The 24783-nt window shown below is 41.9% G+C and overlaps 2 protein-coding genes across 2 annotated transcripts; both read left to right on the forward strand.

Annotated features, from left to right (window-relative positions):
* Window positions 1-3692: 3692 nt before the first annotated feature.
* Window positions 3693-17933, forward strand: LOC310943058 (aldehyde oxidase 1-like; the record flags this gene model as incomplete). Its single annotated transcript, XM_083908554.1, has 33 exons — window positions 3693-3723; window positions 3807-3903; window positions 5398-5506; window positions 5863-5989; window positions 6187-6248; window positions 6378-6455; window positions 6555-6635; window positions 6727-6871; window positions 6960-7052; window positions 7143-7294; window positions 7383-7476; window positions 7571-7680; window positions 8626-8810; window positions 8930-9179; window positions 9266-9435; window positions 10691-10817; window positions 10923-11045; window positions 11149-11245; window positions 11330-11454; window positions 11534-11667; window positions 11756-11843; window positions 13186-13272; window positions 13356-13547; window positions 13634-13861; window positions 13947-14042; window positions 14895-15023; window positions 15680-15754; window positions 15828-15880; window positions 15966-16080; window positions 16172-16237; window positions 16338-16526; window positions 17424-17591; window positions 17679-17933. The coding sequence occupies 33 exons, from the start codon at window positions 3693-3695 to the stop codon at window positions 17730-17732; spliced, it is 3930 nt and encodes a 1309-aa protein (XP_083764680.1). The 3' UTR covers window positions 17733-17933.
* Window positions 17934-18864: 931 nt separating this feature from the next.
* On the forward strand, window positions 18865-24532 carry bzw1a (basic leucine zipper and W2 domains 1a). The gene is made up of 12 exons (XM_083908246.1): window positions 18865-18974; window positions 20089-20162; window positions 20286-20462; window positions 20564-20658; window positions 20781-20846; window positions 21244-21379; window positions 21515-21624; window positions 21776-21946; window positions 22782-22928; window positions 23043-23181; window positions 23420-23542; window positions 23811-24532. Exons 2-12 carry the CDS (start codon window positions 20099-20101, stop codon window positions 23840-23842), a joined length of 1260 nt encoding a protein of 419 aa, XP_083764372.1. The 5' UTR covers window positions 18865-18974; window positions 20089-20098; the 3' UTR covers window positions 23843-24532.
* Window positions 24533-24783: the final 251 nt, after the last annotated feature.

Consider the following 24783-nt stretch of genomic DNA (forward strand, 5'->3'; position numbering starts at 1 on the left):
CATGGTGCAGTGTGCGTCGGTGTGTATGTTGTTACTTTAGCGTATCACCATTTAGCCACTATTTATATTCATATGGTCATATTTATTTGAAAGAAATACAGAAATCATTACAAAAATACAAAAAAAGTTAGAATTTTCTCTGTGGCTTTATTTTATTTTTTATTTTTGCAGCAATGTATTACATTATTATTATTATTATTTTTTTTTTTAAATTAAAAAAAAAAATTTTTTAATAAGGGGCTGAAGTCGTTGATACTTGCAATGCCACAGGTTTACCACAAGATGGCGACAGAAGACAAATCTGTTTTGTTTTTAGATCGCTCAGGAAGTGCACACACACACACACACACACACACACACACACACACACACACACACACACACACACACACACACACACACACACACACACACACACACACATTGTGAATAGAGAATATTTCTGTCTTATTTTGAAAGTGTGTTTCACCGGAAGTGTTGTTGTCACTATCGTTTTTTTTCCCCCTCACCAAGTTTTTGCAACCGCAAAGTTGGAGGAAACATGTCCACAAGGAAACAAGGAGACCTTTTGTGCTTCTATATCAATGGGAAAAAGGTACGTGAATCACACGTGTGTGTGTGTGTGTCGTGTGTTTTTTTTTTATTTGTTAGATATTTTGATTTCGTCGACATCACAAACGTCAAAAACGGGTTTCCCCCCCCCCCCTCTCCTCTCTCCAGCTGCTGGATCATGATCAGGCGAGAGGTCACTGTCAGGATGTTAGGTTTTAAACAAATATAACGGATCAGCTGTTATTGTAAGTGTAGATTTTTACAGTGTGTGAATGTTTTCTGCAAGAAGACTAACTGAAGTAAGAGCAGCAGCAGCAGCTGCAGCACAAAGGAGGGCAAAGGACAATAAAAACATTATGGAGGAGGGAAAGGAAAACACTTCACAAAGTGTGTTTCAGATGTGGACATCTGGATAAACTTGTCCTGCAAAAAGGACAATAATGCAAAAAGGCGGGGGGGGGGGGGAAACAAAAACCCTGCATACTTCCTGTAAAGGGTGTGTTTATGTGCACAAAACACAGCAAAGAGGCTCCATTCACTGTGATAAGAGGGAAACAGGCGTTATGTGCATCAAAGACCATGCCCTAAATTGCTCCAAAGTGTTCGTAAAACGTAATGCAACGCAAAATAAACCTGCACACGCATGAGCATATAACACACGCGTGTCAAACTCAAGGCCCCGGGGGCCAGATGTGGCCCCCGGGAAACGTCCTTGTATGTGGCCCGTGAGTGATTAATTGGTTCTTAAAAATCTGTGTTAAATTAAAGGCCGCATTATACTCCCGATCAGTAAGGGGGTCGCTACGCAAGGTTGTTGTGCTTTTGGCTACGGTGAGCAATGGCGTCCGAGAGAGAGAGAAAGACTGTTGTTGTTGTTGAAACAGTGGCTCAGTTTCTCACTTTTCTGCGTCGCGGAACGCAGTTTAACGGTAATTAGAGGCGAGAAATTGGCCATTTAGAGTCTAAACGTCTGCTGAGTGTGTTAAGATATGACGTGTTATTTATAGTTTGGCAGCGACGTTGTCGGCGGTGATCAGCTCGGTGCGCACTGTGCGCCGCGTTAGCCGCGTTAGCAGCGTTAGCTCGGCCTGTCCTGAGGACCAATCGCAGCCCTTGCCGCCTCCGTTGTCCCTCGACGGAGTGAGCGACGTACTTAAAAAATATTTCGTACAGTCGGAGACAACGCAGAGGCTCTGTGTAACCTGCGTAGAGCACCTTACGCAGGAGTATAAATTGCTGCTTTAAAGGGACAATATGTAGTATTTATGGGTTTATATGACCCAAAATCCACTTTTTTATACATATTATGTGCTCCTGCATTGTCTAGTCGCTGTATAATAGTTTTTGTTTCATTTTCGTAGTGTTTCAAAAAGTCATGTAAAATAACACGGTCGCGGGCCGCGGTTGCATAGCCACTGTTAGCAGCGAGACGCCATGTTTCTACGGGAGCCTGTAAGGACAAACGCGAGAGAACAAATCAAGCGTCTCTTTACTTGTAGCAGGAAGTCCCGCCTCCTCTCTCTCCGCTTCGTCTGCTACGGCCGCGGTAGCTCCGCCCTCTCCCTCGCCTCACGAACCTCATCTGCTGACACGGAGAAAGACGACGAGGACGACATTTGACCGGCCGAGGACACCGTAGCGCTCAGAGGGAAGGGAGGGGGTGAGCAGAGGAGCAGTCCATTGTTGTAAATTTCAGCCTCTCCTCTAGATGTCACTATAAACTACTTACTTCACCTTTAAGGCGTGCGTTGACCATAAACTACTTTTTTTCCCACAATGCACGGCGATTGCGCTACCACGCAAAGTGACGGCATCCCGCCCGCTAGATGCGCAGTGCGTCGCTGTATGCGCGTCGTGCGACGAGCGAAATTGAGATTGAGACTGTGATCGCAGCAGATACAGACTTTTAAAACTGTTAGTTTGTCCAGAAACACCGTCGCGGACCGCGTTTACATTTTTGTAACTTGAATAAGTAATAAATACAGAGAGTTACAGAGTAGTTACCTTTATTTTACTTTATATTTGGTTACGTTTACTTTACATTATGCTGATGGGTTTGACACCCCTGATTATAACACCGTCCGACCACCAAATCATGTCACGGATGTCCGACAGTAGCACGACCTGACGCACCTGAACCACTACACCCTACAGATCTACTACAGGTGGCAAGATCTAGCTGTTGATCCAGCTGCAGGACACTCCGTATTGGTAGTTATTGACTATTCCACTGCAGCAGGTAACCTACAGCCTGGAGAATATCACGATCTTCCCCTCGCTATCAGATCGGACTGTGGACCACACAGTTCATGTCCTCACCGTTTGTGTTATTCAACACCAAAGTTGGACGCGATCAAAAACAGTGAGGTGCAGAGTCAAGTTGCGTCACTGGTGAATGGGATAAGCGCAGGGGCGCAGCTTGTGAACAGGCAGGGCGGGCAACTGCTTGGGGCCCCGAGCTGATAGGGGGCCCCCGACACTCGGAGCCTGAGGGCTGTTTTTACTGAAACGGACGATTTGCAATGACATCTCAGTAGGAAACCTCCCTAAAGGGGCCCCACCTCACTTTAACCTGTGTGAAGTTATCGTTCTGCAAGTTGGAAAATGAAGAGGATTATTTACAGTGTAATGCATATCTTTTTTAACTCAGTTTATATGTTTTTTTTTTCAGTTATTTACAGTATTTTATTGTTCTTTACATTTATATTTTTCACATACTTTTTAATTACAAGGTTTTCCCGTGTTATTTCGTTCATTTTGAACTCATACATTTTTCGTTGGTGTCAGATTATTTATAACATAATGGTGATGAAGGAAGGGCCCCCCCTGGGAATTTTTGCTTAGGGCCCCTGCAGACTCTAGAATCGCCTCTGGATAAGCTTTGACTGCTCTTCAAGACAAGGATGAGAGGAAAACCTTCCAGAAATCATGACACCAGTGAAAAACGAGCAGTTTTTTTCCAAGGAATACTGCATTAGTCTACCCGGCCCCAAATTCGACGGTGAAAACACAAATCTGAATCAGAAATTAAACGTTGTATCTGTCAGAGCACTTAGAACCAGATTATCATCATCGATTGCTTTGTTCTGATTGTGATTTTCATCTAAAAACAGGTCACGGAGAGCAATGCAGACCCCGAAATGACGCTGTTGCCCTTTCTCAGGGAGAAACGTATCCTTCGAAACCGGCCGAATATAAAGACGCGTACAATGAAGAGCGTGATTTTTGTTGTTGTTCCTTAACTGTGACTGCAGTGAGGTTAACTGGAACCAAGTACGGCTGTGGAGGTGGAGGCTGTGGAGCGTGTACGGTTATGGTGTCCTGCTATCAACCTGCCACCAAAACCATCAGGTATCCTCTAAACCAGGGGTTCTCAAAGTGTTGATACCCGAGGGCCAATTTAGGAACCCAACATTGGACTGAGGGCCGCCAAAGGGAAAAAAAAGAAAAAAAAACGGAAAGAAATCCCATTTGTAATAACTATGGCGTCCCAAATTTGAAAAAACCGACATACTATACTATGTCGTTAAAAAATTTAACATTTTTGGGGGAAAAAGTTTTTGGTCCAAAATTTGACAAAAACGTTGTACAATACTATGCTGTCCCAAATTTGTCAATTTAAAAAATAAAAAAATTTCGGTCCAAAATTTGACAAAAATTACATTATATGCCGTCCCAAATTTGACAATTTTTTTCAAACAAAATTTCTGTCCAAAATTTGACAAAAACGTTGTACAATACTATGCCGTCCCAAATTTGTCAATTTAAAAAAAAAAAAAAATTTGGTCCAAAATTTGACAAAAATGACATATGCTGTCCCAAATTTGACAATTTTTTTCAAACAAACTTTCTGTCCAAAATTTGTCAAAAACGTTGTACATTACTATGCCGTCCCAAATTTGTCAATTTTTTTCAAAAAAAAATTTGGTCCAAAATTGGACAAAAATGACATATATGCCGTCCCAAATTTGACAATTTTTTTCAAAAAAAAATTTGGTCCAACATTTGACAAAAATGACATATATGCTGTCCCAAATTTGACAATTTTTTTCAAACAAAATTTCTGTCCAAAATTTGACAAAAATTACATATATGCTGTCCCAAATTTGACATTTTTTTTCAAACAAAATTTCGGTCCAAAATTTGACAAAAACGTTGTACAATACTATGCCGTCCCAAATGTTACAATTTTTTTCAAACAAAATTTCGGTCCAAAATTTGACAAAAATGACATATATGCCGTCCCAAATTTGAAAAAAAATTTCAAACAAAATTTCGGTCAAAAATTTGACAAAAATTACATATATGCCGTACCAAACTTGACAATTTTTTTCAAAAAATGTTGGTCCAAAATTTGACAAAAACGTCACACTATACTATGTCGTCCAAAATGTGACAATTTTTTGGGAAAAAATTTAAATGCCAAAATTTGACAAAAACGTCATACTATACTGTGTCACTGTCATCCAAAATTTGATGACAGTAAATACAGTTTACACTCATTGGTCTGTATCCAGTAATGTCCAATAAACATTTAACAAGCTTAGTAGCTCCTGGATTAAAACTATCAACTGTAATTCAATGCGGGGCCGCCAGAAATGTTTTGTTTTGTTGTGTGTTTTGGAGGGTTCCACCAAGAGCCCGTTTAAAACCCTTTATTTAGAAAAAGGGGTTTTAAAGGGTTCTCTGGATCAAAATGGTTCTTACTGGAACCACTAGTGTTACCAAGAAGCCTTGAAAAACAAATGGTTCCAGAAGAACACTTTTGGAACCCGTATACAGGATTAGTATCAACGAGCCAGAACAGTTGTGCATGTGTCAGTCTTACCTTCACTGTCCCATCAGACATTACTCTGCCAACGCCTGCCTCCTGCCAGTCAGTCAGCTCCATGGAGCTGCAGTCATCACGGTGGAGGGCATCGGCAGCACCAAGACCAGGATCCACCCTGTGCAGGTCAGTTACACGGTCACTGCAAGTCTGTAAAGGGAAAAAAGAAAGCAAGAAGTTTCCTTGGACGTTTTTCCTGTTTGTATTTTCAAATTGGTCTCAAATTTCTTTCCCGGTAGCATCACAAAAGTATTAAATTAAACCGTCTTTAATTTCACTTGCTTCCGCCTGCTGTAACCATATAACCCTAAAATGTGGTCTGACCTGTAATGTGCAGCTCAGATGTTCTGGGGAGAGTTAACGTTCACTCGTGCTGTGCAAGCCTGCGCGTGGAGAACCTTCTGAAAACATGTGCCATCTTGTTCTATGTGTAAAAACTGAACTCAATGAGCTGTGGATGTTGTGTTGTGCTGGCTCTACAGGAGCGGATCGCCAAGGCTCATGGCTCCCAGTGTGGCTTCTGCACTCCAGGAATGGTGATGTCCATGTACACTCTGCTGAGGAACAGACCTCAGCCCACCATGGAGGACATCACCCAGGCTCTGGCTGGTTTGTTGACTTTGTTTTGTCCTGTTTGTCTGGAGGATAAATCTGGAGTTTCAGTTGTTAGATCCTACCTCCTTTTCACCTATTAAATACTAATATGAACATTTGTGTTATATACAACCCAATGCAATATCAATAATTACATTATATATATATATAATAAAACTTACATGCACCCTGCTATGTCTTTGTTTTTCCAGGTAATCTGTGTCGTTGCACTGGTTATCGCCCGATTATTGACGGCTGCAGGACTTTCTGTCAGGTACAGAGTTTAACGACGGCGTTTATTGAGTTCACGTGGCTCAGCATAAATTGCTTTGTGCAGATAAAATGTTTAAAATAAGTGCAACCAACTACTGCACGTCATGTGACATAAATGTAAAATTACCAGGAAGCCAACTGTTGCCAAACCAATGGAGTTGGAAACTGTTGCCTCAACGGAGAGAAAAATAAAGATGAACCAGAGCAGGTGAGATCAGTTTTGTTCTTCTTTTTTCATTCAGACTTCCACATTTTTAATTTTTTAAGGTTCTAATTTATGTCTTATTGTCTTACCTGTGTCCTCCAGGAAAAGCCACAGTTGTTTAACGAAGAAGAGTTTTTGCCTCTGGACTCCACGCAGGAGCTGATCTTCCCTCCTGAACTGATTGTACGTCATCATGTTATTCAGTCAAGTAGCCACTTTATATGATAACCTGAGAAAATTACTATAAATGAAAACATTTTAATTTGTCCAAAAGCTGATGGCAGAGACGGCAAACCCTAAGACACTCACCTTCCATGGGGAGAGGATGACCTGGGTTCTCCCCACTTCACTGGAGGAGTTGGTCCAGCTGAAGACCAGTAACCCTAATGCTCCACTTGTCATGGGCAACACTAACATAGGTGAACATCTTATTTAACATCAATTACAGAGACACGGGACAAGGTAAACTCTTCAAAAGTCAATTGTGGTCTCTGCTTTGTGTTGAAGGTCCAGATATGAAGTTCAAAGGTGTCCTGCATCCACTGATAATATCTCCAGGCAGAGTTAGAGAGCTGTTTGAGGTCACTCAGACACCTCAGGGTGGGTGAACCTGTCACACAGACACCAATTTGGCAAAATAGTGCGAAAGATTTGACCAATAAACCAACTCATTCTTGTTTTATTGTGTAGGTGTTTGGTTCGGAGCTGGCTGGTGTCTCTCTGAGCTCCAGTCTCTTCTGGAGGATCTGGTTCCTCAGTTTCCAGAGACAAAGACCGAACTCTTCAAGGCTCTGATCCAGCAGCTGAGGAACCTGGCAGGCCAGCAGATCCGTAACGTTGCCGTCAGTGGATTTTGTTTTTCCAGATGTAGTATATTCAGTATGTCTTGTTTCTGGATTCACTTTCTGTTATTGTTTTTCCCATATTCAGTCTCTTGGAGGACACATCATGAGTGCGTACCCTAATTCAGACCTGAACCCCGTTTTGGCTGCTGGGAATTGCAAACTCAGCGTCTTATCCAGCGGTGAGTCTGTAAAATGTAACAAAATCTGTAAAAACAAAAGTATTTCTTGACTCCTTGACTCAATTTATCAAGAGGTTATGTTTGAATTCACCAGGAGGAAAACGAGAGGTCGCTCTGAATCAGGACTTCTTTGTGAGCTTTGGGAAAACCGTCCTGAAACCTGAAGAGATTGTTGTCTCTGTGTTCATTCCCTTCTCTAGAAAGGTACAAATGATCCTAAACCTAACACTAACCTTTGAAAAACTAGAAAAGCACTCGGAGAGCACAATCACATGTTCAGACTTCCTTTTCTCCTTATAGAATACAATAAAATACAGTCAGTGTTTATCTTTGGTTTTCAATTACAGCCGACAAAGCAACAGTGATTACACTGACAACAAGACCTAAAAACACTCTGCGAAATACAGGGGGTCTGGAGTGTTAATCAGGGGGTTAGACCCCCCTGATTAACACTCCAGACCCCCTGAAAGCCTCAAAAACTAAATTTGAGGGGGGTCTAAACCAGGGCTGGACAATTAATTGGATTTTATTCGTGATTTTGATTTTGGCTTCTCACGATCATAAAAACATTATAATCGAAGAAAAACAATTAATGCGCCGCATTAAAAAATGATGGAAAAAAAGATTTCAAAAAAAAAAAAAAAAAACTTTTTCACATTTTTTTGAAAACTCGAGATCTCGACTTTGAAACTCGAGATTTCAAAAAAAGAAAAAAAATCCGTAATTTTTTTTTTTTTCGTCATATCTCTTCGGGGGCTCCGTAATTTCTGGCTGTTCTTTTAAATGATATTTAAAGTTGAGTTTTGGTGGTTCAATAAATACTCAAGTTTTGAAATCAATGAATATCGTGTCTATTAATCATGATTTCAATATCAGTCAAAAGTAATTGTGACTCATATTTTTGCCATAATGGTTCAGCCCTAGTTTAAACATGTTACAGTGTCATTGAAAAACATGTTTTTTTTTTCCTAATTTCAGTTTTACATATATGATCTACATACATAATACACTTTGCATGCTTTCTTATCCTTGAATGAATTGCTTTTCGGTCATATAAACCCTTAAATACTACACAGTGTCCCTTTAAATGCATTGCACAGCCATGATCAGGTAGAAAAACACAAGGCACTGCCGTGTTTTGTCCTGCAGGGGGAGTTTGTTCGAGCTTTCCGTCAGGCTCCGAGGAAGGAGAGCGCCTTTGCCACAGTGACGACTGGGATGCGAGTGTTTTTCTCCGAGGGATCCAGAGTCGTGGAGGACGTCATCATTTACTACGGAGGAATGGGACCAACCATTGTGTGTGCTGCCAAAACCTGTGCAGCCCTCATCGCAAAGTTAGTGAGATATTTCACTCATTATGGATTAATTTCTTCTAATCAATCAGAAGTAATGAATGCATGAATCATTGCTCTATATTTGGGACATCGGGACCTGATTTTTGATTTCCCTTCAGGCCCTGGAACGACGACACTCTCAGTCAGGTCTACGACGTCCTCCTGGAAGAGTTGACACTGTCTCCTTCAGCTCCGGGAGGAAAAGTAGAGTTTCGGCAGTCCCTGACTCTCAGCTTCCTCTTCAAGTTTTACCTGGAGATCCTGCAGAAGCTCAGAGAAGCGAACGCGTTGATCACAGACGAGCTTCTCGAGACGACGCCGATCCAACCTTTACCCAGAGAGATCCGACCCGGCCTGCAGGAATTTCAGGTCCAAAAAACAAAGAAGACTTTTTTTATATATTAATTATGTGTTGCCCCTTATCTTAAATAAATGCTTCTCTTCTCCTTTTGCAGAATGTGTCAAAGGACCAGTGCAACCATGACCCAGTGGGGCGTCCCATCATGCATCGCTCTGCCATCAGCCAGGCCACAGGTGAAGCCGTCTACTGTGACGACATCCCCAGAACAGAGGGGGAGCTCTTCCTGGCTCTGGTCACGAGCTCTCGAGCACACGCTAAGATCACGTAAGTGATCATTCACGTATTCTCCTAAATCTCCACGTCTTTTTTATGCGTTTTATGCGCTTTATGCATATAGCGTTCGCACCGTTCCGTCCGTACGTCATTCCGTCCGGACTAAAATGAATACCTTCCTGTGCGCGTACATCCTTCACATTTTGCAGGATTGTTTAGCGGGTGAATATCTCCAGGCGTTTTTTTCCGTTTTGTCCAAAAAACTTTTTTCTGAATTTTTCCTGAATTTTTACGCCTTTTTTTTGCGGGGAAATGTGAGAAATGTGTAAACGGCACTTTACGAGCTTGTCAACGCGATAACTTGACAAATATTAATTGTATTGCTGCCAAACTGGCACTGTCCATGCCTCTTACAAGTATCTTGGACAAGTTCGAAGATGTGTGACCTTGACCTACTTTCTTAGGTCACAGCTGCACTTGGAACTTGAAAAATAGCCAAAAACCGGCACTTTTCGACCTTGTCAACGCGATAACTTGACAAATATTTATTGTATTGCTGCCAAACTGGCACTGTCCATGCCTCTTACAAGTATCTTGGACAAGTTTGAAGATGGGTGACCTTGACGTACTTTTCAAGGTCACAGCTGCACTTGTAACTTGGAAAATAGCCAAAAACCAGCACTTTTCAACCTTGTCAACGCGATAACTTGACAAATATTTATTGTATTACTGCCAAACTGGCACTGTGGATGCCTCTTACAAGTATCTCGGACAAGTTTGAAGATGGGTGACCTTGACGTACTTTTCAAGGTCACAGCTGCACTTGGAACTTGAAAAATAGCCAAAAACCGGCACTTTTCAACCTTGTCAACACGATAACCTGACAAATATTCAACATATTGATGTCAAACTGGCACTGTCCATGCCTCTTACAAGTATCTTGGACGAGTTCGAAGATGGGTGACCTTGACGTACTTTCCAAGGTCACAGCTGCACTTGAAACTTGAAAAATAGCCAAAAAACTGCACTTTTCAACCATGTCAACGCGATAACTTGACAAATATTTATTGTATTGATGTCAAACTGGCACTGTGGATGCCTCTTACAAGTATCTCGGATAAGTTCCAAGATGGGTGACCTTGACCTACTTTCCAAGGTCACAGCTGCACACCACATGTCCAAAGTGGCCTTCATTGCCTATGCAAATTTTGCTTTAAAATTGGCATAAAAATGTGGGCGCATGGACTCGTCGACTATCACCCCTCTAGTTTTTTTTTTTTTTAGTAATGTGACTTGTGTCCAACAGGGGGCTGGACGTGAGCGAAGCTCTGCAGCTTCCTGGTGTCTTCGACGTCGTCACGGCTGCAGATATTCCTGGAAAGAAAGTTCGAACAATGGAAGGTTATGAGGAGGAGCTGCTCGCTGAGAAAGAGGTAGAAAAAAAACTTCCCACCGATTCCAATTCTTGCCTGAGACGGAAGCGTTTTTCTCCCGACCTCATCGGAGAAGTGATTCTCTTCATCGCTGTGTATCCTCAGGTGTCGTGCATCGGTCAGATGATATGCGCAGTCCTCGCTGATACCAGAGCGCACGCCAAACGAGCTGCAGCCGCTGTGAAAATCAGCTATGAAGATTTACCCGAGCCTGTTTTCACCATAGAGGTCCGTGAGAGGGCTTTTTTTTGTCATTCCGTCCAAACACCAAAAGCGCATTTATAATACACGTCGGTGAGTGTGAGCGCAAATTATTCTTCCTCTGTGACAGGAAGCTGTTGAAAAGTCGTCGTTCTTTGAGCCTCGGAGGATGATTGAGAGAGGAAACGTAACGGAGGCTTTTAAAAGTGTCGATCGGACTTTTGAAGGTAAAATATTTGACTGTTTTGTTAAAATACAGTCTCTCTCAGGTGCTTTTTTTTTACATCTTCGTCTTATTTCATTTCCCTCAGGTGAGATTCGAATAGGTGGACAGGAGCATTTCTACATGGAGACTCAGTCGATGCTGGTTGTTCCTGTCGGAGAGGAGGCGGAGCTTAAAGCTTACGTCTCCACACAGTGGCCGACTCTAACTCAGGTGCACGGAGACGCCGGGATTCTCACTTTGTGATCCTAAGCGTGTTTACGAGTGCGTTGTTTGTTTGTTTTCCTGACAGTTGGCGATCGCAGAGACGCTGGACATCCCGTCCAACAGAGTCACCTGTCACACCAAGAGGATCGGCGGAGCGTTTGGAGGGAAGGTCACCAAAACAGCCATTCTGGCTTGTATCACCTCTGTGGCTGCGTGGAAGTGAGTCAAACCGGAGTCTATTTCGGGTTGGAAGACGTTATATTAAATGATTGATGATATTAAAAGCCTGGAATCTTTTTTTCTCCAGGACCAATCGAGCCGTCCGCTGTGTTCTGGAACGAGGCGAGGACATGCTGATCACAGGAGCTCGTCACCCTGTTCTGGGAAAGTACAAGGTACAACAACAACACCCTTTATTTGAACTAGTGCAGCTCCCACTGCAGGAAGTATGTATTCCTTCAGTTATGGTAATGCATGATAAGGAACGTAAAGGCTAACATAATACATAACACTGTGCAACCTCATGAGGTACAACGCAAATGTTTTCATTTTCGATTAGCATTAGCCAGGGTATCCGCAGGGTCTTAAAAAGTCTTAAATCCAATTATTTGAATTTTAGGCCTTAAAATGTCTTAAATTCTCCTAAAATCTCATAAAAGGTCTTAAATACAATGTTGAAAGGTCTTAAAAATCTATTAAACGTGACTTTTATTTAAAACGTGGATAAACTTCAGTCTCACTTTGAATTTTTTCCGTTTTTGAGGATGCAATAACAACAATAACTACAACACGGAACTAAAGTAGGTCACCTGTGCTGCCCGGTGACAATTTATCGAGCACCACTAGCTAGCGTGCTGTGCGCGCGCCGCTGTGTGTTGCAGCTTAGCATAGCAGTGGAGAAAACTTAACGATAGCCCATAAGCCGAATTGCAAGTTCAACCATTTGTGGCTCCAATTTTCCAATTTTTCCAATTTTTCCAATTTTCCAATTGTCTTTTGTACTTTTTTGCCAGTATGTATTTGAAATGGGTCTTAAATTGTATTCATTGTGGTCTTTAAAAAAGTCTTAAAAAGTCTTAAATTTGACTTGTCGAAACCTGCAGAGACCCTGATTAGCGTAGCTAGCTGTTGTTAACTGTCAGCCGCGCCACTGACAGCCTCGCTAGCTTACCTTTGGAATCAGGTTCGCCAAGTTAGCCGCAAAGTCGTAGCATGCTAATGCAAAACAAACATATGCTCGCGTATTGGTGAATGTTGAGGACAGCCTCTTCACTCCCACCTCCCCGCCACAGACATCGCAGCTGCTGCTGATGAGCCGCTGCCTGCCTGAAGCAGCGTGATAAATCAGAGAAAAATTTAAATTCTTCCAAAAGATTTGAAAATCAAGGATGCACACCGTCGGGCCGTGCTCAACCCATATACAAAATCTTAGGACGATCTGACTAATTGTTAGCGTGATACGCCTGTCACAGACAGACAGACAGACACGACTTGCTTTACGGAAAGCTGTCAATCATCCCTCCATCTGCCATTTTATCCTCCACTTTGGCTGCTGGTGCCAATCCGAGCTGACATCGGTCATCCTGGACACCCTTACTCTCACATTCACACCTAGAGTGTCTACTTTTATCTACTTTTCAATTAAAGTAAAATGATTTAATAAGGAAATACTGTGACACCTGAACCTTTAGCAGACACGTGAAGAAACTCTGACACTTGACCGCTGCTTGTTTTCAGGCCGGCTTCACGAATGATGGAAGGATCGTGGCTGCAGATGTCCAGTACTACACCAACGCCGGAAACACTGTGGATGAATCGACTCTGGTTGGTGAAACGGCGCTTGCTTGTTTCTTAAAAGTGTCGGTGACTAAGCATCTAGTGTGCAATCTTTTTTTGTTTGTTTGCAGGTGATTGAGAAGACTCTGCTCCACATGGACAGTGTTTACAACATCCCCAACCTCCGAGGTCATGCTGCTGCCTGCAGGACAAACTTACCCTCCAACACTGCTTTCAGGGGCTTCGGTGTGCCGCAGAGCATCTTCGTGGTGGAGAACATGATCAACGACGTGGCCACGGTGTTGGGACTCCCTGCGGACCAGGTCATATCGTCAAAAAACACTCATTTTAATCATCTATTTGTTCAAATCTAACACTTTATTTGCTATTTTTCTTTCTTTAACCTCAGATCCGGGAGACCAACATGTACAAGGGTCTTTCACTCACTCCTTACAAGTTTGAGTTCAGCGCAGAGAACATACAGCGTTGCTGGGACCAATGTAAGGCCGCGTCCGACTACGACGCTCGCCGCGGAGCCGTCGAGCAGTTTAACCAGCGGAGCCGCTGGAAGAAGAGGGGCATGTCCATCATCCCCGTTAAATTTGGCCTTGGGTTTTCTGACGGCTTCTTAAATCAGGTCTGGGATTCGTTTTTTTTTTCTTGCACATTTTCTGTTAGCTCGCTTGAGACGTCACGTCATGTTTTCTCCTGTCGTGTCAAAGGCTGGTGCTCTGGTCCACATCTATAGAGACGGATCTGTGCTGCTCACTCACGGCGGGACAGAGATGGGTCAGGGAATCCACACCAAAATGCAGCAGGTACTTTGTATTATTTCAAATATTTTTATTGTGAAGCAGACAGTATATCAAAAAATACAACCATCTCGGTTTATACAATGCTTCATTTTTTGTAACAAAAGCAACAGAAAGATGTCACAAGTATGTGACTAAATGAAAAACAAAACTGGGAGAGAAAATGAAAAATTAATAATTAAAACAAAGTAATAAAGTGCATAAGTCCCTCCCTGTCCCACCCACCAAGTGCTACTCAGGTTTATGATGCATCCTGTTTCAAGAAAGAAATAATCGGGTGCCACATCCTCTTAAAGTCCTCCAATCTGTCCCTAAGAGAATAAGGAATCCTTTCCAGATGTAAGGTATCAGTCAGTGCAGTCAACCATGCTTTAAAAGTTGGTGCCTCCATCTTTTTCCAATGGAGGAGAACTAGTTTTTTCCCCACAAAGGAGACCGTAGGATAGAAGGCGACGTTGCATATTCTGCAGGTTCCTAGTATGACCAAGAGTGGATCTGGCCTCAATGTAGTCTTAAAGACCTTTGAGAGAAAAGAAAACACTGCGGACCAGAAACTCTCTAATTTGGGGCATAGTATATAACTGTGAAGTAGGTTTGCCCTCCGTTCGATTACATTTTTCACAGATGGGCGATGTTTCTGGGAAGATTCTATGTAATTTTACTCTTGAGTAATGCATGCAGCAGGTACTTTGACTGCAGAAAATCCATCCCTGCCTCCCTCTGTCTCCATGATCCAGGCGTCTCCACACCGAGACCCGTTGTTAGGAAAAACCGTGTCTCTGCAGAAGTTGCCAACAGCACTGGCTTATTGCTAACATCACCTTTAAAGCTCAGGCTCTGTCTCCCGTGTGCTGCCAGGTTGCAAGTCGGGAGCTTCACATACCGGTCTCTAAGATTCACATCAGCGAAACCAGCACCAACACTGTTCCCAACACCTGCCCCACCGCTGCTTCCTTTAGCACCGACAGCAACGGCGTGGCCGTCAAGGTGAAGTCCAGGTCCTACAGTGAAGTGTTCTGTCAAACAGAACAAATTAAATGATTAATTGGTAACGCTTTCTTTTACAGTCCCCTAATTACCAGGTATTTACCTGGTAAATTCATGGTAACACCAAAGTGTTACTAGGTAATTACCAATGGTAATAAGAAAGTAAATACAGTGAAACTGTTGCCAAAATACTGGGCATTTACCTGGTAACTATATAGTAAATTATAGCGTGTTATTACTGCTGTTAATAAGAAGGTATGTACAGCTAAACTATGGCAAAACTATGGTAAATGTAAGTGTATTATTGGGTTATAAACTGGTAATAAGCAGGTACCTACAGTCCCCTAATTACTAGCTATTTACCCAAGGGGTAATCTAACAAACCTAACCCTAAAAATGTGTGTAATTACATGGAAACAAGCTTGGCTTTCTTTTACAGTACAGTTTTACTTTACTTACCGAGTACATTACCGTGCATTACCCAGTATTTTGGCAACGGTTTCACTGTATTTACTTATCTTATTACCCTTGGTAATTACCTAGCAACACTTTAGTGTTACCATGAATTTACCAGCTAAATACCAGGTAATTAGGGGACTGTAAAAGAAAGCGTTACCGATTAATTGATAATGATTTTACTAATTTCTCTCGTTCAGAACGCCTGCCAGATTCTGTACCAGCGCCTGGAGCCAATCAGGGAAAAGAACCCCAAGGGATCATGGGAAAGCTGGGTATGATGACCTGAGAAAATGCCGCAATGAGACGTGAATCTAATTATTATTCTGTCTTTCTTTTTTTTGTCAGATCCAAGAAGCGTTTTTCAAGAAAATCAGTTTATCTGCGACTGGATTCTACAGGTGAGACGCACACAGACAAACACAGTCAACACACACGTGTGTGTGTGAACACAGTCAGCGACATCTTTTCCATGTGTGTCCTCAGAGGTCCAGACGCTTACATGGACTGGGAGAAGATGGAGGGTTGGCCGTTTGTGTACTTCATGTTCGGAGTGTGTTGCTGTGAGGTGGAGCTGGACTGTCTCACGGGAGACTACAGGGTCAGAACTCACACGTTTAGGATCTTCGAATCTTTGAATCTTGTGTTTGTGAAGGCAAATCTGAGAGACGTTTTTGTTGTAAATCTTGTAGACTGTAAGGACAGACATTGTGGCCGACAACGGCAGGAGTGTGAACCCCTCTGTGGACATTGGACAGGTAGCACAAGTTCGTCACTCTAAGATTATGTCAACGTTTTCATGTGTTACATCCTTTCTCTTCCCCCTCCATCTTTTTTTGTCCTTCTTTGATCGCTCAGATTGAAGGATCCTTCATGCAGGGTTTGGGTCTCTTCACCATGGAGGAGCTGAAGTTTTCCCCCTCTGGGCTCCTGTATACTCGAGGCCCCACTCAGTATAAGATCCCCGCCGTTTGTGATTTGCCGCTGCAATTCAACGTCTACCTGCTGCCCGACTCGGACAACCCCGACGCCATCTACTCCTCAAAGGTTTTTAGGACTGTCTTTGTTTATTATATCCGCGAGAAACGCGCGCGGATATTATGGAATCGGTCTTGCACTCGCGTCCGCGTCGTCGTCCGCGTCCAGGTCTATGGGTCACATACCCCCTGTAGATGATCCCTATTGATTTTGAGCTGTCTACCATTATTATTAATGAGTTAATTAATTAATTAATGATATAAAAACCATATTTTCGCCTGTATCTTCCAAAGTATTGCAGGTATTGGCTTCTAAATGTTGCATGCGCATCACATACCACCTGAGAATTATCCCTATCTTTGTAACGTTATTATTAATTAGCAAATTCATTAATTTATTATGCTAAAAACACATTTTCGGCTTTTTTCGACAGAAAAAATAGTTAAGGCATTTTTTCTTTATTATTGAGCTCATTTGGACACATTGAGGATATCATGGGTTTATTTAGCACTTAGTCATAATATTTATTACATTATAATATACATTTATTAATTATCATATAAAAAACAGTTAAGCCTCCATTTCTTTATTAATGCCTTGAATGGAAAGTTTGAACATATCGTAGCTTTTTCATGAAATTTAATAAACATAGTGTATGCTTTTTCATGACATTTGGACACTTTGAAGATATGGCAGGTGTGGTTAGCATTTTAATATTCATAATATTTAACAAGGTATAATAGGTTATTATAATACAGTTATTTTGTTGAATTTATTAATAATTAATTAAAACAGTTAGTGGCAGAGTGCGTATACTTTGGGTATATTGGAAAGTTGAGGATTGGACAAGTTCGCGGATATACCCCTTGCTGTCGGCCCCCGACAGCGTAGGCTAGTTTTTGTCACTGATTGGTTCTCTCCACAACAACTAGCATGTCTGGTCTGATGATTCTTCCACACACACAGGGCATGGGAGAACCCATTCTGTTCCTGGGCAGTTCAGCGTTTTTCGCCATCAAAGACGCCGTGGCCGCGGCTCGCTCAGATTCCGGTTTAGTCGGCCCGTTTTCCCTGGACAGTCCTTCAACACCAGAGAGGGCGTGTCTGGCCTGTGCATCCGTGTTCACACAGAAGGTAATGATAGTCAAATGGTTCATTCAACACAATTCACTTTCTGTTGATTTTTTTATTATTATAATACTTTTTTTTTTTTTTTTCCAGATCCCAGAAAGCAAGCCTGGATCATTCAAACCATGGGCATTAAACCCATTTTAAATCTAAAACCGGCTCAGACTGAGTGAGAATCGAATATTACTAACACTGATAACGTTATCTAAAGAAATCATGTCTTATAAAATATCATAATCGTCTTGTCAAATTGAGGCGTTGTTTATGTAGTCGTCCTGGATGAAGTCTGAAGAATGGACGCTGGAGCAAAAGAAAAAATTTGGAAATGTAATTTTTATACGACATATACAAACATTTGAGTTCACAAAGTTATTGGTATTAAATGTCAATTTACTATTGTTTTTATTCGCGTTTAACATAATTGTTTTTATTCACTGTGTTAAATGAGTAAAGCATCAAATAAAGTTTTAGACACAGTCAAGCCTGGCATGTATTTGTCTGTGTTGTGACACGTTTGAAATGTAATGAATAATAATAATAATAATAATAATAATAATACATAGGAAGAAAAGAAAATGTGATATGGTTGAAACAGCATCACATAAAATATCATTACATAAATCATGAATAAACAAATTAGAATGATACCTGGGATATGTCAATATGACAGTGCCATCTAGTGGAAATGGCATGTTTTTTCACCATATGCCAAATATGGTTACAACGACGCCATCTGGTGGAGAGGAGTAAGAATGATCAATTCCAAGGATTGACACCCAGATGATAGTAAAATGCATGTATTATGTTTTGAATGGCTTTAACGAATAATAATAAATGATAATAACAATTATTCTTTTTTATTCAAATTGTGTTATTATTATTCGAACTTTTTTTTTTACAAATGAGAATTAAATATATTTTTCGTGTGTGTTTAATGGAGATTCAAGATTCAAGATTTTTATTTGTCACATGTGGATGTACAAGTACACCCTAGTGAAATGACATTGCAAAACAAGCCCCTCTGTGCAACTGTGAAGCACTAATAAAATAAAATAAAATAAAATAAAAATAAAAATAAAAATAAAAATAAAAATAAAAATAAAATAAAATAAAATACAATTTAAATTTAGAATAATTTCCAGATAAATATAAAAATATTAACAATACACAAGAATAAAAAACAATATAGAGAATATTAATTGACTCATTTATTTATTGATTTATTTATGTATTACTATAACCGGAAATCCCCTTCGAAACACGCATGCGCAGTGGGCGGAGCTTGCGTAGGTCCTGACGGGAAGGTCTTTTTGTTTGGCCCATTGAGAGACTCGACACTCGGTTTCATTCCCCCAGGTCACTAACCGTTTTTTATCTGCATTAATTTCGGTAAGTACCTGTTCTCACACGCCGTTTGTCTTCTTCGCCACCGTCGCCTTCACGCGAACACGATAACACACCGGGTTTGCGGCTCCAAAATCAGTTTGGGGTTTTTATTTCGACGCAGCTGGAGGGCGAATTTTGGTTTTTCTTTGCTTCGGGTTGCTAACCTAGCATTAGCTTGCCCACATCAAGCACACAATGTTCCGTACCAGTGTAAATATGGAAAAAACATTTCCCAAATAGGTGGCGATTGAGGTCAAACTAGTTCATCTTAGTGGTTGTCGTTGTGTAGAAAGTGGCTTAATTAAACACTCTAGTTAAGCTATCCGGCTAGCGGGCCCCGGCTAACTTGCGCTGGTTCAGCCAGCGCATGGTGAGGCCCGGATTTAGCATGGCTAACCTGTAATTAGCTAGTTTCATCGAAGTCAATCTCGACCGTAAATCTTTTAATTAAACAGTTTAATGTTCTCCACTTGTTTCACACTTGTTGGTGGTGTTTTAAGCGTGTGTCACAACACCTGACTCATCAGTGCTTCAACACCCACAGGCACCGCTGTAGCTGCTGGGATTGTCTTTTGTTTGGTCTCATGGCACCAAAGTATTACTGGAAATACAATAGCTTGTTTGTCATAGCTCACTGTTTGAAATCATTTATCTGTTGCGTTACGAATTTGTTCAGTTTTAATCACTCTCCGTTGTCGGTTATGTTGAATTTTGAAACGTATTGTCCGTATTTTTGCTGAACTTCAGATTTAATTGCGTTCACTGTGGTTGTGTGTGAATTACTGCTTACGTCGTGTCACTTGAGGACAAACTGTTTTGACCATGGTCCTTTTATAATAGTGATGTTACACACTGTATTCCCCATTTGAGGACAGGAAATGTGTGCATTGTTTAACTACAAAACTGCATAAAAAGTTTCCCAGATACACTAGCACATCGATGTTGTGGTTTTAGTGTGTGCGAAAGATTCCTTTTATTATTGACAGCCAAGTTGCACCCAAACACAGGTATTTCAAAACAACTAGTGGGAACACCTTGTACTTTTCAATTGTGTCTGTACGTGTAACGCGCAGCGCTTCTGTAAACATGGACACTGTTTGTGCTTTATCCGCCACAGGGTGTCTTTTATGAATAATCAAAAGCAGCAAAAGCCGACGCTTACAGGCCAGCGCTTCAAAACGAGGAAAAGAGGTCAGTGTCCGCAATTGTGGCTTAACGTACTGCCGTGACTGCACACACGTGTATCCCTTGTGTCTTAATGTTATTGTGTGTTTCCCCCCCCCCCCCCCTAAAATGTGTGCGTTCACCCCACAGATGAAAAGGAGAGGTTTGACCCTACTCAGTTTCAAGAAAGTATCGTACAAGGCTTGAACCAAACTGGCACTGATTTGGAAGCGGTTGCGAAGTTCCTTGATGCCTCTGGCGCCAAGCTTGACTACCGCCGATATGCAGAGACACTCTTTGATATCCTGGTGGCTGGCGGGATGCTGGGTAAGTTTTTTCGCTGAAACGCGTACATGCAAACTTGAACTGATGTGCGATAATGAATAAAGTGAGTTAAATATCAAAAAAAAAATTCCCCATCCCCACAGCCCCAGGCGGGACTCTATCTGACGACATGACCCGCACTGAGTACTGCCTTTTCACGGCACAAGAAGACCTGGAGACCATGCAAGCATATGCTCAGGTATACGCGGCAGCGACTGATTTTGTTTGAGTGGCATATCTTCTTTTTTAGATCTACAGCCTTGACTGTTAATTTCCTACGTATCTTTAAGTTCACGTTATTTTGTTTCTCTCCGTAAACAGGTTTTTAACAAGCTGATCCGGCGCTACAAGTACCTGGAGAAGGGTTTCGAGGAGGAGATTAAGAAGGTGATGGTGGTTTAACCAGAACAGATGTTGGCGTTGCTCTGCTGCAGTTTCTTAAAACAAAGCTTCATAACATGTGTTACAGTGGAACACATGTTATGGATGTCCAATAATAGGATGAGACTGCACATGTTTTGTGTCTATAGCACGTACTTATAATGCAGGTGGAGCCCAAACTTGCTCTGTTGAAACTTTTGACAGTTGAACAATGATCTAACGTGTTGGTTGGTGAGTCAGAATAACACTGCTTGTTTGTATTGGCAAAGTACATTAGATGCGCCATTTGGTTAAGCAGGAAGTTGGCTCACAATATCCTCCACATACTTTCCTCTTGGGAATAACCCCTGTAACCCAAACACACCAAACCTGAATATCCTTTTTTTTCCTTCTGTCCCTATAGTTGCTCCTCTTTCTTAAGGGGTTCACCGAGTCCGAGCGCAAGAAACTGGCCATGTTGACCGGTATCCTGTTGGCCAACGGCAACATATCGGCCTCCATCCTGAACAGCCTCTTCAATGAGAACCTCGTCAAAGAGGGTGAGCACGTTTTAGCCTGAACTCAAGGGGAATTACCTGTGAGCAGCACTGCTGTCGTGACCCGATCACTGTTTTCTTGTTTACTTGAATTAGGTCATAGTTTACAGTGACTAAATATGTCTTTGTTCTGTTCAGGTGTATCTGCAGCCTTCGCAGTCAAGCTGTTCAAGGCCTGGATTAATGAGAAGGACATCAACTCTGTCGCTGGCAGTCTCCGCAAAGTCGGCATGGACAACAGGCTGATGGTGAATTGATTTTTCACTGTCAATTGGCAGCTTAACGCTCCCAACGACTAAAACCCCTTGGTTTAATGTGGTCAGAGTGGTTCTGGTCGTGTTTTGCAGTCGACGAGTTCGTCTGTAAGCACTTACACCTAAAGATGTCTCTGTCCCACAGGAACTCTTTCCTGCCAACAAGCGAAGCTGCGAGCATTTTTCTAAGTACTTCACCGACGCCGGGCTGAAGGAGCTTTCCGACTTTGCCCGAAACCAGCAATCCATCGGTGCCCGCAAGGAGCTACAGAAGGAGCTCCAGGAGATGATGGCCAATAGTGAACCTCAGAAGGAGGTGAGGCTGAATTTGAAGTTTTACACAACGGTCCTATTAAAGGGATACTTCACCGATTTGAATGTGGCTTTGTATTGCTAGAATAGCAGTAGTATTTTTTAGAAAATGTGCTTCCCTCCCTCAGTTTTTCCCTGACTTGTAAAAAAAAATCTGTTTTCCCTTATCCAAATGTGCCCTACTGTGAGTCAAATAATACGTTTTGCATCACAGTAGGGCAAATTTTGAAAATGTAAAAAACAGATTTTTTTACAACTCAGTGAAAAACTGAGGGAGGGAAGCACATTTTCTAAAAAATACTACTGCTATTCTAGCAATACAAAGCCACGTTCAAATCGGTGAAGTATCCCTTTAAGAAGACTGACTGATGCGTCAACTGTTGTCTCGAAGGTTGTTCTTTGGTGCGTTGGGAATATCAGTGGAGAAGTGTCCTCGTTCTCCACTTTTGTGGCTTTGTAGCTTCTGCTGGTGGACTCTCCAGCAGATCAGCCACTAACTAGTGACCTGAGCTGCGAGCGCGCCGCCTGCACCGTGAGTCACGCGGTCGAATTGGCCGCTCCAGTGTTAAAAAAAGATCTAGCAGTAACAATTGTAAGTGTGGGTTTTCAAGTTCACTGACGGGCGCACACGCTCGCGCCAGCCAGGCAGTCGGTGCCTGAACAGAATGTGCCTCATTTAGTAAAAGGAATAAAAAAAGCCTTGAATAAAGCCGGAGCAGGGAAAACTATCACTTTAAACTCAAATGATTGGATTTAAGACCATTGCGAGGCAGAGTTAGTGGTTTGAGCTCCTTTGCCGTTGCACTAATCCCGCCGCGTTTGCGTCTCTGCTGGGTCAGATTATCGCCTTCACCAGGGAAGAGATGAAGAAGGCCGGACTCTCCGAGCAGACCATGATCAGCATCATCTGGACCAGTGTGATGAGCTCCGTGGAGTGGAACAAAAAGGAAGAGCTGGTGACGGAACAAGCCATCAAACTGTTAAAGGTAGGAAACCGTTCGCTGTGATCTAGTTGCGTTTTGCAGCACGTTTTAAATGAATCGAGTGTATTTTCACATCTCATCTGTGGGATCATTAATGTACGTATTCTTCTGTTTCAGCAATACAGTCCTCTGCTGAAAGCCTTCACCTCCCAGGGTCTGTCCGAGCTCAGCCTGCTGCTGAAGGTGCAGGAGTACTGTTACGACAACATCCACTTCATGAAGGCCTTTCAGAAGATCGTCGTGCTCCTCTACAAAGGTTGGTGACAATGAATGAGCCACATTTATGCTGAATAACCTTGAAAAAATACTCAGATTCTGTCCTGTTGCTGCTATTTACACAGCCTGAGCTTTTGGTTTTTGAACAGTTATCCCCTGATTGTGTATAAAATTATTAAGACTCTACACAAATTAACTTTTTTAAAGCACATTTAAGATCAAGAAACAGACATTTGTTAAAAACATAGTCCTGAAATGTCACAATTTCCTCCCGATAGCCGATGTATTGAGTGAAGAGGCCATACTGAAGTGGTACACCGACGCCCACATCTCCAAGGGGAAAAGCGTTTTCCTCGAGCAGATGAAAAAGTTCGTGGAGTGGCTGAAGAACGCTGAGGAAGGCAAGTTAAAAAAAAAAAAAAAAAACACAGATTTCCCTCTAGGCCTCGGCAGGAACCGCTGACGCACATTTTGACACGTTTTAGCAGGAAAAGCAGAGCGAGAGCTGTGAACTAATGGTTTCTCTTGACCATGTGTTTGTCATATTTAGCCAGTCGATTAACTTGTTGGTCCGATGTTCAAACTCTATATTAAATCCTGCCACAACTTTTGTGTGATTTTAGACTTTGTTTGACCAGGTTTCTCTTTTGTATTTTTTTTTATCCTCAGAGTCTGAATCAGAGGAGGAAGAGGCAGACTAAAAACCTCATTGACGAGATGGGCTTCTCTTTTCTTTTTCCCCTCCTTTTTTTTTGCCCCTTGAGTAGCAGCAGGAGCAGTAAGAACGTCTTTCCCCTTCTTTCTCTTCTACCTCTTGTTACTACGTTATCCCCAAACACACACACACACACACACAATTCACCACCTCTAAACAATTAACTATCTTATCTAAGTGAAAGAAAAAGGGCTCTGTCCTATCTGTAATTACCGGACGGTGGAAAAACCTGGATTTTTTTCCCCCCCTCTCTTTATTATAATATTGATATTATTGTTGTAACGCCTTCTGTGATTTGGATACAAAACATTCCATCTGATCTTGGTGACCCCGGCTGCTTGTAAGAATCTGAACTAAAATCCTTTTTGCCACGCGACTGCGAGGCCCGAAAAATGGTGTGAACTAGCCAAAGCTGTTTTTTTTTCTTTCTTAAATTCTTCTTCTTCCCCTTTCTTTTGACTCTTCATTTCGCCCACTTCATATTTTGGCTCCTGTTTGGTCTTAAATTTCACCCCTTTTGTTTATTAACTTTTGGGCAAACCTTAACTGCGTGTGACGAGACACACGCGCATCCCCCCCTGTGAGACGCCTCGCCAGCTAACGGATTATTGGTTTCTACTTTCTTTAATCTGATATAAACCAATTTGACTTTTTTATGAAATAAAAAGATTATTGAAATGGTTCTTAGTCTTCTGTTTTTATTGTACTCGTTTGGCCGCAGCATGTTTGCCGTTGGCTCAAGCACAAACCGACATGTTTCATGTAGATTGCGCAACCCTGGTAACCTAGAAATCTAGACGCACCCTAGTGGTAGCAAATGAAATTGCAGCCAGGCTTCTGTTTAGAAACTCCTCCAAAATCCAATCTCTGGTTATTATAATAATAATAATAATTATAAGTGAAGTTATTACGGATGCATCTTCCAGA

Source organism: Microchirus variegatus (genome assembly GCF_963457635.1).
Source record: "Microchirus variegatus genome assembly, chromosome: 22".
NCBI lineage: Eukaryota > Metazoa > Chordata > Actinopteri > Pleuronectiformes > Soleidae > Microchirus > Microchirus variegatus.

Coding starts and splice junctions, on each gene's coding strand:
- bzw1a (XM_083908246.1), top strand. CDS start 20,099: ATGAATAATCAAAAGCAGCAAAAGCCGACGCTTACAGGCCAGCGCTTC. Junction 20,847..21,243: donor TCGAGGAGGAGATTAAGAAG/GTGATGGTGGTT, acceptor CTGTCCCTATAG/TTGCTCCTCTTTCTTAAGGG. Junction 21,947..22,781: donor ATAGTGAACCTCAGAAGGAG/GTGAGGCTGAAT, acceptor CTGCTGGGTCAG/ATTATCGCCTTCACCAGGGA.